The following is a 16,164-nucleotide window of genomic DNA, read 5'->3' on the forward strand; positions in this document are numbered from 1 at the left end:
CTTGAGCACCAAATCAGCATATTAAAATGATTTCTGAAGGATCATGGACAATAAATACTTGAGTAATAGATGCTGAAAATTCAGCTTTTGCATCACAGAAATAAATTATATTTTAAAGAATGTTAAAACAAAAACAGTTTTTTAAAATTGTATTAGTATTTTACAATAATACTGTTTTTACTGTATTTTTTATCAATTAAATGCAGACTTTGTGAGCAATCAAGAAGAACATAAAAAAAATCTTGATCATTCCAATCTCACATATATTATAGAATATTTATATATATACATTTAGTACCATATTGGTGCATTAGTGTATGTATTAAGTCATTATTGCTGTAACTTCTTAATGCTCTGTCTGTTCCATGTTATTGCAGCTTAAGTTCTGATTAAGTTAAATGAACTGAACTTAGGGACAGTGTAATCATTCATGTGTGCAAGCAATTTTAAATGGGAGGGCAATTTATAAACTGCCTTGATTGCTAGACTACTACAAAGCCTTTGCCTAAAGTCAACATCCATAGGACTGTCCTCTGCCATAGTAGATGCATTTCCTAGGCAATCTACTCCATGAAGGGTACCAAGAACCATCTCTCTGTAGCCTACAAAGGAAGAACATATTAGTGAAAAAAGCTGACGACTATTTATATCTTATATATTAGTTTTAGCCCTTTTTTAGACTATTTCAGATTTTCCTATTTCAAAAATTGCAGCTTTGGTAAACATAAGAGGCTTCTTAAAAAATAAATACATAAAAATTCCAACCAGACCCCCAGGCCTTTTTCTTATCTTAAATGTCAAACTATTCAGAAAGCTAAAACAAACTACTCAAGAATTAACACATTTGATAAGAATGCAATCTAACCTACCAGTTAGGTCATTTATTTGATTATAGGACAAATTCAAGTCCCCAAAAAAAAATCCAATCCATGTACTGACAGATTACAACCCAAAGACACCCAATTACAAGTAATGACAGGATAACAGTATAATAAAATAACAGTATAATAAATTATACTACAGAGCATTGCAAACATTTTACACATTTTCTGCCTGAAAAAGTGTGGGCTTTACCTTATACTTTGGTGATTAAGTTACAGGTGAGAACAGGGAAGCAAGTCCCTCTATTTGACAGATGTGATGACACGTCCAGATGTTTTATGTGCCATGCTGTCGTCAACACCTCAATCTTAGTGAGACGGTTAAAGTGAAGATTCAGGGATGAAATACTGGGATTCAGTGGGACCTCTAGTAGACTAAAAAATAAATATATTCAGTGAAGTCACAATCACACCCTTTACTTAAAATACAGTCAAGCCAGTTAACGGGCACTTCTGCTGTGAATCTGGACTATTGAGTTAAACTTACCTTGAAATATCTTTAACGTTACATGACCGAATGGGTCCCAACAACAGTCGATGATTGGATAACGTTACATTAGCCACAACATAACCTGTTACATTCTCACACACCTTGACGTTTATTTACACTGCTGCTACAATTATGCTTCATAGAAATAACTGTTAAATCGGGTATTTAAAGTCAGATGATGGGAATTAAGGCAACGTTTTAGACAAGTTTCAGCACTTGACAACAAAACAAGTGATGTAAACTTAGCCCAGTCTGATCACGTAACATTTAGCAACTTGAATCCCAAAATGTGTTAAAAACAGGCCAGTTTTAACGATAACTTCATCTTCCATTAGCTAAAAATAATATATATAAAATGATGTGTGTTATAATTGCCTACCTGACTTGTGTTAAACTTTAACTGCTTGTAAGGATTAAAAAGATGTCCGTTACATTTTTACCGCTGCTGAAATTCAAATTAAAAGTCCCGCTAAATGATTCCTACTTCCGGCAGGGTCCTAGTAACTTTAGAGCTTTTGTTTCAGCTTCATGAGCTCAGCTGAACTGAACTGGGACATTAACCAACAGAAACTAGGTGAGCTGCCTAGTGAGTGTTTTGTGTTTTCAACTGGCTTACATGAATGCACAAATAAAGTCAGCGTTAAATACCCAAAAATCTAAACCCTGCTAACAATTGATGTCTGCCAGATTTTATTTCACAAATGCACCACACAATATTTAACAGATAAAAATTATTTTACCACATTTTTTAGATGAGTTATAAACTACAATAAAAGTTTAAAAGAGATAGAGATGTAAAAGTAGCTTATAATCCTAATAATGGGTGAGACAGATCATTTTATGATAGTTTACTTATACATAAATGTGCATTTAATACACTTTATTTAAATATGTAGATAATTATAATGTCCAAAAATTCAAATTCTCCAATTATTTGTAAACCTTTATGACCATGACACAGCGTTTATCACATTTTCTAAATAAAATACATTAATTATTTTACATATTAAGTTATAGTTTCATCTTTTTTTGTCTGACTATACATACTTACGTATGTAAAAGTATGACCAGTTGAATGAATAAAAAAAAAAATACATACAAACAAATAAATAAATCGACATGAAAGGGAATTCTGACTGGATATCTTCCAAAAACAGTAAACTTGATAGGAGTGCTGGTCCCAGTCCTACAGAAAGAAAAAAAGTAAATATATATATGTTACATCTCACAAAAGTCTTGAAAGACAGAGCCAATATATTTTCTGATAATGATGACAAATAAAAAGAGAGAAGTATGTGACAAGATATTGTGGTACCAACCTTGCTCAGTTGTCTACATCAGATATGTGGTTTTCTATCTGGGATTTAACACAAACACACACACACAATTATATCTAATACAAGTGGGTCTTGCTGATATATCAAATAAAAACAAATGACATATCACATTCAGCTGAGTTCAATGACAGCTCACCAGTTCACCATTAGCCCTGTCATTTCCATCATCACCATCATCAGTCACTTCCCAAGACCCCGCATCCTGATGTTCCTGATCCACATCCTCTTCTGTCTCTCTATAGAGAGATTGATAGGCCTTCTCGTGCTTCCTGTTGGCTTCTACACAATATTGCGATCAAGGACAGAAAGATGAACTAGATAATGAGATTAAAGTGCGGCCAGCAGCTATAGTGAATAAAAAAAAACAAATAAATAAAGAAAGAAAGAAAGAAAACATAGCCTAAATGTAATAGACTGTAAAAAATGGTATGGTAAAAATCTGTTAATTAGTTAATGGTAAATTCCTTTAAACTTTATAATAAAAAAAGAAAACACTAATAAATCTAGTGAGCCATTTAGATTTAGTGCCTTTTTTATTCTTGTTTTTTTTTTTTTTTTTTGGTGGTTGTCAATTTATTATAAAGGTACAAAACACATTTAATACTTCAGGGGATTGGTTTTATAAATTTTACTTTTAAAGATGGAACAACAGCTTATGTTTTTTATAGTGTTTCAAACTTTCAAGTAAAACTAACACAGGTATGTGGATGTTTCCTCTCCTAGTCAAATTTCTTTCTGTGCGTGTGAAGACACAAGTGGTGCTGTTTTCGATTTCCTGCCCTGACATTGAAAGTGATGAAGACAAGTGTTTTTAATCTACCTCCTGCCAACATGGCCTCTACGCTGACAGCAATGTTCATTTCATCCTCTTACCTGCTTCTGCTAACTGCTTCTGTTCAATCTTCTCTAGCCTTCCCAGCAAGGAGTCGATCTTAATCTTTATCTGGGACAGTTCTTGCTTGATTGTCAGGAGCTGATCGGATTTCACTTTGATAAAAACAAACAAACAATGATGAAGGTGAATATGCATCACTGAGATTTCATCAGTTCATCACCGTATTTTATTATTTTTTTTTTTTATGGTTATGGTTGGCAGTAGATTATGTACATGTTATGTCTCAGTTATTAAAGGTATCTGATTACAGAGTGCTAAAAATGGTTTTTTAAATTGAAAGGATATGGCAAAATTGACTTGTAATTATGGACAAACCCATAGAGCATAAGGAACCTGACGACATCGTTTTTAGATAAGAAGAGCAGGTGGAAATCTTTGGCTGGAAAGAGTTTTTTGTCCTGCGTGTTGAGAGCGCAACCAAACGGGAATGCTTGATAGGTATCACAGCCCGAGGGGACGGTGCTAATCTCCCATGAATGTCAAAAATCCTAAAGAGAAATATATAAAAATATTTGTCAAAATATTTGAAATATTTGTATTATTTATTTCTTTATTTATGTCATTTATGTAATTATGTAGGTATATTTTAATCACTAAAAAGTGCTTTGTGGTTTTATATTATCAAACATATTAAGCAGCACAACTGTTTTCAGTACTGATAATAATATGAAATGTTTCTTGAGAACCAAATCATCATATTACAATTATTTGTGAAGGTCTGAAATAATAGCGGCTGGAAAATCTGCTTTGCCATCACAGGAATAAATTACATTTGAGAATGTATTACAATGCAGCTATTTTAAATTGTAAAAATAATTCTAAATAGTACTGTTTTTACTGTATTTTTATAGTAAATGGTATACTAAAAAGTACAGTAGTGTATAATGAATAGACATTAAGAAGTCCTTGTTGATTTTGTTTTTGTAAAGTGTTAATTATTATTAAATTACAACTTTTTTTAATATAATCATTTACACTTTATGACAGATTACTGTATATAAAGAGATGAGGGAATATCTTAGTCTACATGCAAAAGAGCAAGATCACTTTTTAGTCCTACTCCCCAGAAACAACACTTTATGAGCATAATTAGCTCTTACTTGCACATTTTTAAATAACTGCACTGAAGGAATTTAGCACACACATATTTTCCGTGAAGATGTATAAATCTCAGCTCTGCCAAATGAGGAGTGAAAGCAAACACAAGAAAATGTCAGAGGAAAGATGCCCGGCGTGTCTGCACTGCTCAGTTAGCTTTCTGACATTCAGCTAATGTCTCTCAGGAGACGACTGCTCATCATTAGCCAGAGCAAAGAATCCAAGTCAAACCAATAAAATGACATTAATTATGGTTATTAGGGAAAGTTCTTCCTCTACTTTTTAGCTTTTTTTCTCCACCTTGCATCAGTTTTTCATACCATATAAAAGGTCATACAAGACAAGGTGGATCTTACCTAAAAATGTAATTAACAAAAACATATTACAAAGCTCCTTGTAAGAAAATATCTTAAAAGTTCAACTACTAAAATACCAATGTATCAATCTGCATGAAATGATTAGCTTTGAATTATTGCATTTGCATTAGTGAATGCATAGACATACCTGGTATAGAAATCATCCCTGTAGAAATCATAATGAAATTCATAGCCACTTAAATAAATAAAACAGATGAGAAAAATGTTATTTAAATATTTCCATATCTACTGAATACAGTATTTTGTATTTTATTTATTTTTTTAATTTAGGTAGCTTACCTGTATAAGGAGAAAGGTCGCTTGGATCCCACTTTTGGCCTGTAAGGACGTGGTTCTCCAGCCATGTTAATGTCTGTGGGAAAAGCAAAGAGCATTGTACAAAATACAGTATACGCTTTCCATTTTAATTATACCCTTCTTCAAGTGAATGACTAACAATGGCTGGATAAAGGACTTAGAAAAGCCTCTGAGCCCTGAGAAAGTACATAGGCATTATGCCACAGAATAAATGACTGATGGCTCTCATTTGTCTCATCAGAAAGAGAGATGCTATCAGAGCAACAGCCTCACTCATCACACACACACACACACAGATGCACAATCACTCCTGAGTGCCTCTCAAGGTCATCCGGCACGTTATCCAGAAGGACGGGCTGTCTGAGTGTCTGACTAAATCACAATTCAGAGCTTTGAGACATTTGCAAGCAATTTTAGCCTTCAGTCTGATGACGCACAAAACAAAGCAGTAAATCTGTGAAGAAAAGTAGTGCACTTTCAAAGTTTAGATTAGTCTTTGCCTGACTGAACCAAATTCATTATGGAAGCATACAGAGCTTTCAAATGGAGATAGCCGTCCTTTGTTCAGAATTTATTCATGAGACTGAAGTTTCAAAACATTTTAATGAATATATTGGAAAATACATTCAAAAATAGCAACTGAAGAACAGGAGGAAAAACAGCTGATTGGGAAGATCAGGTTAGCTTCATCCTCTTTAATTAGCAGTGTCTAATTACGGCGAACCTTCTGCGATGAAAGCGGACGTTTTCCATGGGAACATCATAATTAGTTTGACGTTAACACAAAAGCATTTATAAAAAGAAGTTCTCTTCAAATTAATGTAATTACGTTTTGAGATTCAAAGGATGTCTTCATGAGTTTGTTGGTATTTAAAATGTTAGAGAAAAATGAAAATTCCGTCATCATTTACTCCATCAAAAACATTTGAACCAAAAAAAAAAAAAAAAAAGATTTGGAATGACATAAGAGTTTGTGAATGTTGAGTGAAATATCCATTTAAGATCTTATTTCTGACCAATACTGATTTGGAAGCATATGTTGTATTCAAAACACACAATTTTATCACTTTGAATATTTATAACTTCTTATTAACTAATTATATTATATTATATTATATTATATTATATTATATTATATTATATTATATTATATATTTTTTTATTATGCTTTTTAAAAAATGTAAAGTTTAAAAAGTTATTACGTTTGTCACAATACATTTATTTTCTGAGATTCAAGAAAATATCAGAAGGTTTAGTCTGTTGATAAGATGAGATTTAAATATTCTGCTCGAGTATTTCTAGGTTCGTGTATTCCTTTTGGTGAAGTAATCTCCATCAAAATTTATGAACTGAATGGGGTCAAGAATTTTTGCGTTTGATGTTCAAAAGGAAGTCATCATTAGTTTGATCACAAAGAACTTTTCGATCATAAATAGTGACACAATAAATAGTTAATCTTGCATTCAAGCCATGCATTTTTTTAGTTCATGCATTCTCTTGGCAAATCAAACCCTTGACACAAGCACAATTCTTATCAGTTTGAGGTACATGAACGACCTCATTGAGTTTCTTTAAGCAACATTATTGGGGAAGCAAGTGATTTAAGTTCTCGATAATGATTTTGTAAGATCTTAATAATGGTTTTTTGGGAGACAAAACAATTCAAAACTGTCTGAAACATCCAACTGCTCCAATAATCAGTGGATGGTGCCATGACACGCTCGATATGTGCCAATCATTTAAAATACCACCACATTTTAGACTTGGAGCCATATCAATACTTTAATCTGAGTTTACCAATAGGCCTCCTCTACTCAGTATGCTGTTCTCTCAAAGGTCTGTCAGGCTTAGCGTAGAAAGAAGATTGGAATTTCTCTCAGTGATGACCTCTGCTTAATGTCAATGTGTCTGCCTGTCAGCTCAAAATAGTTTTTCTGAGTGATTCATTTGATGAGACATAACTAATGCCTTAACTTGTGCCTGGATGGCAAACTCTAAAAGAAATATCTGTTCTGATAAACCTCAGTAAACCAAGTGAATCAAGATATCTACAAGGACTTCAAGGACATTATTTCTTTTCAAAGAAAATCACTTTGCAGACATAAAAACACAATTCATATAGTTCTGTTTTAGCTAGTAGCCTATGAATATTATTCCGACACCTCTGGCATCTTTTTCACTAATGAGTGTTTTCCATTCATGACCTACTTATCAAACATCTCTTTCACTTCCTTTAGTCATTCCTCTGTGGTGTGATGTAATTTGGTGACTGATGTGCGCAATTATCTGGAATGGTTTGTACACTTGAGGACATCATATCCATTTTCAGTGCCGCTCATTATCCCTGGAGTCTTGTGTATGTGCATAGCTACAAACTTTGATGTGCCGTCTTTGATTAGACACACACAAAACATGGATGCTCGTCATGAACAGATGAACAGAAACTTGCATCCAAATATAACAACTTTTGGGGTTAAGAAAATTATGTTTCTTTAAACGTCTAATTAATCATTTCCTTTTTGACGACTTGGTCTGGTCAAGACTGCATTTCAAATCTTCTGGAGTCGGTCAAAGAGTATGAAAAAGTTAAAGGAGAAAATTCTATAGTCAAATAGACTTTTTATTCAGGTCTAAACATTTTAATTGTAAATAATATTGTTTTGTGATACTATTTATTATTGACAATTATTATATTAAATAATATAATATTTAATATTTTTTAAGTACAACTAAATTAGGTTGCAGGCAGCATATATATGTATATATATATATATATATATATATATATATATATATATATATATATATATATATATATATATATATATATATATATATATTTTTTTTTTTTTTTTTTTTTTTTATGTATACACACATCACTTTAAAGTTAATTTCTTTACTTAAAAGTCATTTGAGATCAAGTAGAAATAATTCCTAATGCATGTTTTCTTACTTTTTACTTTGGTTACTTGTCATTTAAAAGATGCCTTCCACAGGAGTTCTCCTGTTCTTAATAATTACAAACAGATGTTTCATATGTACATTTTAATTGCATTTATTAAATGCATTTATTAATAATTAAACCAATATCAAACGATAAAAAACTATAATATTGTTATTACTAACATTTCCTAAAAATTTTAATTTTAATTTACAAAACTGCAAAAGCATTATTATAGTTACTAAGGTTTGACTGATTCTGTTACAAATCAAGTATAAAAAGCACTTATCAGAAATAAGGTACTTATCTCTCTGTAAAATACTTACATTTCTGATTCCGCTTCCCTTTATGCATTGTTCTTCTGTGCATGTCCATAAGGTTGTACATACAATATTTTGAGGAATAAATTATTGCTTTCCCTTGAGTTCACTTCACTGTAGTGACACTGTGAGAGACTGACTGAATAGAGTTCAGCATGCAGGCATGCACCATTCCAGACCGTACCACTGACACATAACGGGGGTGCTGACAAATATGCAACACAAATTTGAGCAGCATTATTAGAAGCAGTTTATACTCTTGTCTCAGACTGTCTCTGATCTTGGATCATATTGTGCATCAAAAGAACAGCACCCCACAGCTGCTGTCATTCATTTGAAACATCTTGGTAGTTATTGACATTATAAGCCCAGAGGCTATTCATGCAGAAATATGCCTTTTCCTTTGAATTAAAGACAGGCTCTGAAATTGAATACATTGTGATGCCTTCATATCTGTCAGAAGATTTCAGATACTGAAAAACTAATTATAGTGACACTAAAACACACAAACACACATGCTGTGAAACTGAGTCTTAAAGGTTTTTAAGACAAGCTGAAGAAAAGAATGATTGGAAGACTAAAATCTGGAGAAATTGTTAGATAAACTTCACGTCATATTTCTGACTTATACTCTATTTGATGCTTACATAAATATTGCGTTTGATATAATATGGATTATTCATAGGTGTTCTTCAGATATTCAGACAAATATCATAGGGCGTTTTTATGAGATTTTAGAATTCCTCTGGAGTGCTTTTAGATTCTGCTATACTTTAGAGTAAAAGCAATCTGCATTAACTGAATAAGGTCAAGAGTTATGAATAAATCCTTCAAAATAAGCATGTGTTATGAGTAGTCTATGCAACCGCAGTGCCATGGATGTCTACGGTATCTTTATATTGCCATCTAGTGGTTGACATTGGCCAATTTGCATTCAGTAAAATTATATTTACATATACAAAAAAAAATTGCACTCTGTATCTCATTTAGCCATCAAACATATAGTATTCCAAAATGTAATTAATGAGATTCCATAATAAAATGCATTTATTTAAAACAGACTTTCTCCTCCACTGCACTATTTCGGTTCATGCCAGTTCACCTGTACTTCCTCTGACCAACACAAGGTGGCAATAAAACACTGTAAATATGAGTCGAACAACTCTACTCACTTTCTACACCCTGGAAAAATAGATAATTAATGATTTCTCTACTCTCCATGTAGAACATATTTAGTAGCAGCATAGCCTTGCTAATTCAGCAGGTAAGGGCTGCTTGATTTTCCAGTTTAAAAATTTCATTTTTGTTTGTTAATATGCTGTAAAGTGCACTGAATCATACAAATCAATTAGATTTTTTAATCAATCATATATATATATATATATATATATATATATATATATATATATATATATATATATATATATATATATATATATATATAACATTTTTTTTTTTTTTTTTTTTTTTTTTCAGAAATTAAACAAAACACTTTGCTGGTTACAAATGCTCAGCTCTGTATAAAATCAAGCAACTAATATTTTTTCACAAAGAAAGATCAAATCATATAAAAAATACTTAAATAAAGCAGTTAAAACAGTCACACAAGGAAAATCAGTCCAGCACAAAAGACCCACTGCTGCAAGAATGACAGCAGGAGTTTCATTTTTAATAAAGGATGATGAATATTTACCAGGTAGTCATGGGAACGGCTATGACCTAAGATCAACTGTCTCTGTGTCTGTAGATCTCACACCTTTCTTTCCTTTTCTCATTTTCTCCTGCTCTACTTTTTTCACTTTCCTCCTCATTGAAATCATTGTCACCTGTTTGAGTCCAATCATTTACAAAAATAAAAGAGAAGTAAATGTCACTTACCTAAGGTCTGTCCGGCCAGCACCCTGCTGTTCTCACCAGCCACAGCCGATCGAGCGTTCCTCTCGCAGGCATACTGGACGAAAGCAAAGCCCTTGTGCACAGAGCAGCCCATAATCTTGCCATACTTGGCAAAAATGAGCTCAATGTCAGTTTTCTTGACCACAGCAGTGTTGAGGTTACCAATGAACACTCTGGAATTCAGCGAGCGAGGATCTGTCTTGTTTGTTATATTGCTGGTTTGAGTTTTCCCAGTCATCCTTCTCAGGATGTCCTGAAACACACGTAAAAACACCATTAGAGGAAACTGTTTGAAACCTTAACATTGATATTTTTCCAGAAAACACAGAAGAGAACTTTAAAATAATATTAATAATTATCATTATTCTTTTGAAATGCTTTTGGTGTGACCAACTCCAGAAGCTCTTATGACACAACATCCATCTTTAACACACAGGTCGACCTGTAACCAGTCTCTGCGGCATCTATATCAGCCAGGTCGACCCCTGCCAAAATCATTATAGAGAGATTTCTAAAATTCTGTGTTTCACTATGGAAGATATAGGCCACTCCCAGATTGTACCCATATGACTACCAATATCACTCATAACAAATAAATGAGCACAGAACTACTGGCTGCTTGCACTGCATGTGCTCAGAATGGCTCAGACACGTCCAGGCTATAGAACTGCACAAAACTGTGTGGCATAGCCTTACTAACTGCTGAACAAATAAACTCCCCTGAGTAAAGCCCATTATGTAGCTATATGGAATTGGCTCTCTGGCCCTATTGCAAATGTTCCACTTGTTTACCAAATACACCATTATTAATTGCAGAGATCCAATGCGTATGGATAAGTCTTTCTAATTTATTTCAAGTCTTCAAAGTTTGGTAGTGAGTTTTGAGTTTCCAGTATTCTCCAATAATTCTATGATTTTTACATCCTGATAATACAATTTTAAAACTAATGATTTTATTGTTTCAGTGAAAACAGCTGGCAGTATAGATGTATCTATAATAAAAGGATCAGAATCTGCAGAATCCAACCAAAAGTCAATACTGGATTGTTGAGTAAACTGCTTAGTTGAGGGGGGTTTTTTACCCTCTAAATTTAAATTAAGACTGTAACTTAAACATAACAGATCACTAGACTCATTGTTTGCTCTTGGAGGAAATCTATCCATGGAACCATTCATGACCAAATAAAAATCACCTCCAATAATTTAGCATTAGGGTTGTTTTTCATGATCGAGTTAACACAACTTTCAATTTCACCTAATAACTAAGTGTTTGAATGTTTTGAACAGTACCCATAAACATATTAACAATAATGAATTTACAATCATTCACATCAATCAGTAATATTATCCAATGATCTTTAGAGTTCCTTTTGCTCCACACATATTTTCCATGGAAAGTATGTGCTAAAATTGCAGCTCCACCTGAGTGACTGGAGCCATGAGCTAACCACATGTCGACTTCCCACTGGTTTTTCCAAAAATTAAAACCCTTAGGGCACAAATGAGTCTCTTGAATGAAAATTAAGTATTCGTTGCAAAAAAGAAAAAAGGCTTGTCCTGGGACCAAGTTCCTCAATCCTCTGGCATTAATAGAACATAACTTTAAGACCATCACACACGGCAAACTCATATAAAAAAGTAATATTAAAGAGAAAGAAAAAAAGAAAGCATTTTTTTCTGGAACATTTTTTCTTCCGTCAGTGTATGTTTTAGGGCCAATGAAGTAAGCCTTTTTTCCTTCATTGCCTTATCTTTTTCTTCTTTTGTCAGGTTTTCTCCGAAGCATAGTTTGCATTATTTGAGGTAGTCTCTGTTTTTTGCATTTTTCCAGATGAAATCACACACCCAGCACATCGCAAAAAGGAGGATAATGGCCTTCGCTCAACCCCACACATGGCCTGCCCAAACTGTGAGCTACATCCACTGCCTCACTCATCCTTGCTGCGAGTTCAGGTACCAATCCCTTGCATTATGAAGGAGTAATGGCCAAAGCCTATACAGAGAAGCATACAATATGCCATCTTGTCGCCCACCCCCAGCCTATTGATGAGACAGAACAGAACACATCCACAACGATGAGTAATACATCATTTCTGTGGATAATAGTCATTATTCAGAAAAAAAGAAACCCCTGAATTTACCTACTATAATTAATAAATTCATCAATGTAAAATGTAGCCGTAACTCCACATTTTTTTATTAACTCATTTATAAAAATACTTACTGTATAAGACCAGGTCTAGATATATTAAATTGATTGTCCCACTACCAGTGGACCATTTGAGAGCATTACCTTAAAAAAAAAAAAAAAAAAAAAAAAAAAAAAAGACTAAAGACATACCCACTCCACCCATTCACACCCTCCACCCTCCATATACTAATACATCTACAGCTAAATGTCAAACTTGCATTTTCAAATCCTCACCATTGCTAATATTCTGCAGTTGCTATAAATGGAATGAAAACAAAAGGTATCGTTTGATGAGCTCTATTTATATACCTATAGAAAGATGATCCTGTGATCCTGTCAGAATTCTTTTAAACACTCTTTTCCGGCAGCAGGGTTGACACCAGAGAAGACACCGATCCGGATGAGCTGTGAGGAGCACTTGAGTGTGAGAATGCTGAGACGTGTTAAGTTCACACTCAAAAAAAGCTTCTGATATAAGGCTTCTCCTGTCTCTCGTTGCAAGTGATAAAGCGTTTCTTCAGGAATCCCACCTGCATTCTTTTGCATGTATTAAATGGAAATATAACCAATAGTCCAAAGGTATTGTTGTCAAGGGTTTAGCTAACATAAATTACTGTCTACAACAGGTGTCTTCAACCCTGCTCCTTGACAGCTGTCCTGGAGATTTCAGCTCCAACCCCAATCTGAACCGGATAATCAGGGTTACTTGACAAAAGGCTGGAATGGAAGTTTGCAGGAAGGTAGCTCTCCAAGAGCAGGGTTGGAGACCCCTCTCTCTCTTTAATAATATCTACAGTATAAGTTTAGCTCAATACATGAGTACACAAACTCAGCACATTAGGGGTCAGTAAAAATGTTTAATGTTTTTGAAAGAAGCTTCTAACAGTCACCAAGGCTGTATTTATTTGACTAAAAATACAGGAAAACCGTTACACTGTTAACTATTCTTACAATTTAAAATAATTATAGATTAATATATGAATACATTTTCAGCAGTCATTACTGCAGTCTTCAGTGTCACATGATCCTTCAGAAATCATTCTAATATGCTGATTTGGTGCTCAAGAAACATTTTTAAATATCATTAATGTTGAACTTCCAGTTGTTCTACTTAATATTTTTGTGGAAACTGTGATACATTTTTTTAAGTTTCCTTAGCCAATTAGAAAATTCAAAAGAACTACTTTTTTGTTTGAAATACAAATATTTTGTAACATGAAAAATGACAAACCCATCCCTAACTATTTTTTTATAAAGAAGGAACAATGCAACTTTCTCAGATTCCTTTATATCAAATCTGCCATTCAACGCTTTAGAAACAAAAGAAGTATTTCATCTGTGAGACGGTGAGTCAACATGCTGTGACTGATCCCCAGCAACAACACCAGCATCCTGCTCTCATGATTTCAACTGAATCACTGATGCATGAAAACCCTTTGCTTCCCTGTGTTAACAATAACCTCACCTCATTCTCTCAGGTTGACAGGCATGGCAGAGCTCTGGCATTGTGACTGGACATGACATTTCTATTCCCTTTCAAACGCCATCACTTCACCAGATGCACTGAGCCCTTGCACAGTCTGTTATTCTATTATACATTCCTCATTCAAACACTCTCTACTCTCCACACTGTACAGTACTTCACACTTCTCCGAGATTTGTTGCTTAAAGGCGAATGTACTTGATCATCAAAATCAAATAAATGTGGCATCAAGCCATCTCCATTCTCTATTAAAAACATCTCTTTAATGTATATATACATTTCATTTTAATAGTTTAAATTTAGTTATGAGTTAAAACATATTTAATTATACATAATGCTTTACGCTTCACAGTAACGAATAAACAGGAAAATAACAGAATCAGTGATTCAAACTAATCTGAGTCCAATTTGAATTCTGCTGTAAAGCAGCTCTGCAAAGACAATTGTGTCATTATTCAGCTCAAGTCAGTTGTAAACATCATCAGTTATGAACTGTGTTCATTTCATCCATAAGTAGCACTACAGAAGACAGAGAAAAGAGAAAAAAAACTGTCAATCGTATAGAGCTCATCTTGTTGCTAGTCTAATTGTTCTGCATTGCAACAGGCTTTATATATGTAATTTAACTGCAGAATAAAATTACCAACTCAAATCAGATTTTTTTATGTCCAAATACAGTGCAGTACAGTAGCAGCTTCTGATTTTAAACTTGCGTGTATATCTCTTTATGGCTGTATAACTCTACAGTAGCTGTGCTTGCCCAGATGACAGTTTCTGCATGAAAACTCTTCACACTTCACACAGAATACATAAAAAATAAAGTGAGAAATCATCACAATGGCTCCAACCCACTATACAGCACACCTCACACTTAGCATTGACATCTACATTCATGAGATAATGAAGGATCATTTGATGTTTATGATGTTCTAACGGAAAACACAAAAGCGATAGAAGGCATAATGTTCTTTTGTTAACTATTTAGTGCCATGACATTCTTTTTAAAACCTTGCTTCTCTATTCGGATCCCAAATAGAAAGTAAATTCAACCTGGCATGAGTAAGTGGGTCACTAGAGCAGTGACTAATTAGCTGGTAACACAATGAACTGTAGTTGACATGACAGGTGCATTGCTTAGAAGAGACAATGTTGGGTCAATGCATGGTTGAAATCCATGCACTTTCACATGAACAGTAAAAAGCCTTCTGGAGCACTGAAATAGTCTATAAACATCTCAGTATAACAATAGAGTCTGTTGACATCACTAATTACTCTGAAAATAATATTTATTGTTTAATTTAATTTTATTATTATTATTTTTTTTTATTTTTTTTTATGAAACGTCCCTTAAAATATCCTAAAACAAACTCACACATGATAACATTAAAGGGATAATTCATTGCTTGCAAGATGTAGTTTTAAATATAGGGTTGTGATTGTAATTTGGTCCAAATTGCTTGTAACGCTCTCATTATGCTATATTATCTCCAAATCTTGGATTCAGTCTTTGTCTTGTTTTCTTTCAATAGCACAGGTTTTGTATTCGTAATTAATAGAAAACATGTTGATGAAAGACTTCAACATGATACTTACATCTTATTCCTGCTATTAAAACCGATGAGTGATATATATGTATGTGTGTGTGTGTGTGTGTGTGTGTGTGTGTGTGTGTGTGCACGTGCGTGTGTGTGTGTGTGTGTTTAAACAAACATATTTTTATCTGTATTCATGTTTGTATGCAGAGAGTGAATCTCTTAGGAAGACTCAGGAATTCTGTCCAGGTACTGTATGGTAGATACTCCCATACCTTCCAGAATTCCCAATGAGAGATAAGCCTTACTTGGGGAAAGGATATTTCACGGCTGGCTTCCCCCACCTGTCCCTTACTGACACATTCTGAATAGTAAACCATTCTTTTCAGAAAAACATACATCCTCTGCACTTTATTCTCATCTCGA

General features: G+C 33.6%; 1 protein-coding gene across 2 annotated transcripts; it reads right to left on the reverse strand.

Annotated features, from left to right (window-relative positions):
• Positions 1–2,301: 2,301 nt before the first annotated feature.
• On the reverse strand, positions 2,302–10,780 carry LOC128030252 (RNA-binding Raly-like protein). Of its 2 annotated transcripts, none has more exons than XM_052617730.1 (8): positions 10,515–10,780; positions 5,358–5,430; positions 5,206–5,223; positions 3,919–4,091; positions 3,582–3,695; positions 2,845–2,987; positions 2,691–2,728; positions 2,302–2,557 (listed from the first exon to the last, which is right to left on the reverse strand). In XM_052617730.1, the coding sequence occupies exons 1-7, from the start codon at positions 10,768–10,770 to the stop codon at positions 2,696–2,698; spliced, it is 810 nt and encodes a 269-aa protein (XP_052473690.1). In that variant the 5' UTR covers positions 10,771–10,780; the 3' UTR covers positions 2,302–2,557; positions 2,691–2,695. The 2 variants fall into 2 exon arrangements, with proteins under 2 accessions (XP_052473690.1, XP_052473681.1); XM_052617721.1 differs by having other exon boundaries at positions 5,206–5,253.
• Positions 10,781–16,164: the final 5,384 nt, after the last annotated feature.

The sequence above is a fragment of the Carassius gibelio genome, chromosome A2, assembly GCF_023724105.1.
Source record: "Carassius gibelio isolate Cgi1373 ecotype wild population from Czech Republic chromosome A2, carGib1.2-hapl.c, whole genome shotgun sequence".
NCBI classification, from domain to species: domain Eukaryota; kingdom Metazoa; phylum Chordata; class Actinopteri; order Cypriniformes; family Cyprinidae; genus Carassius; species Carassius gibelio.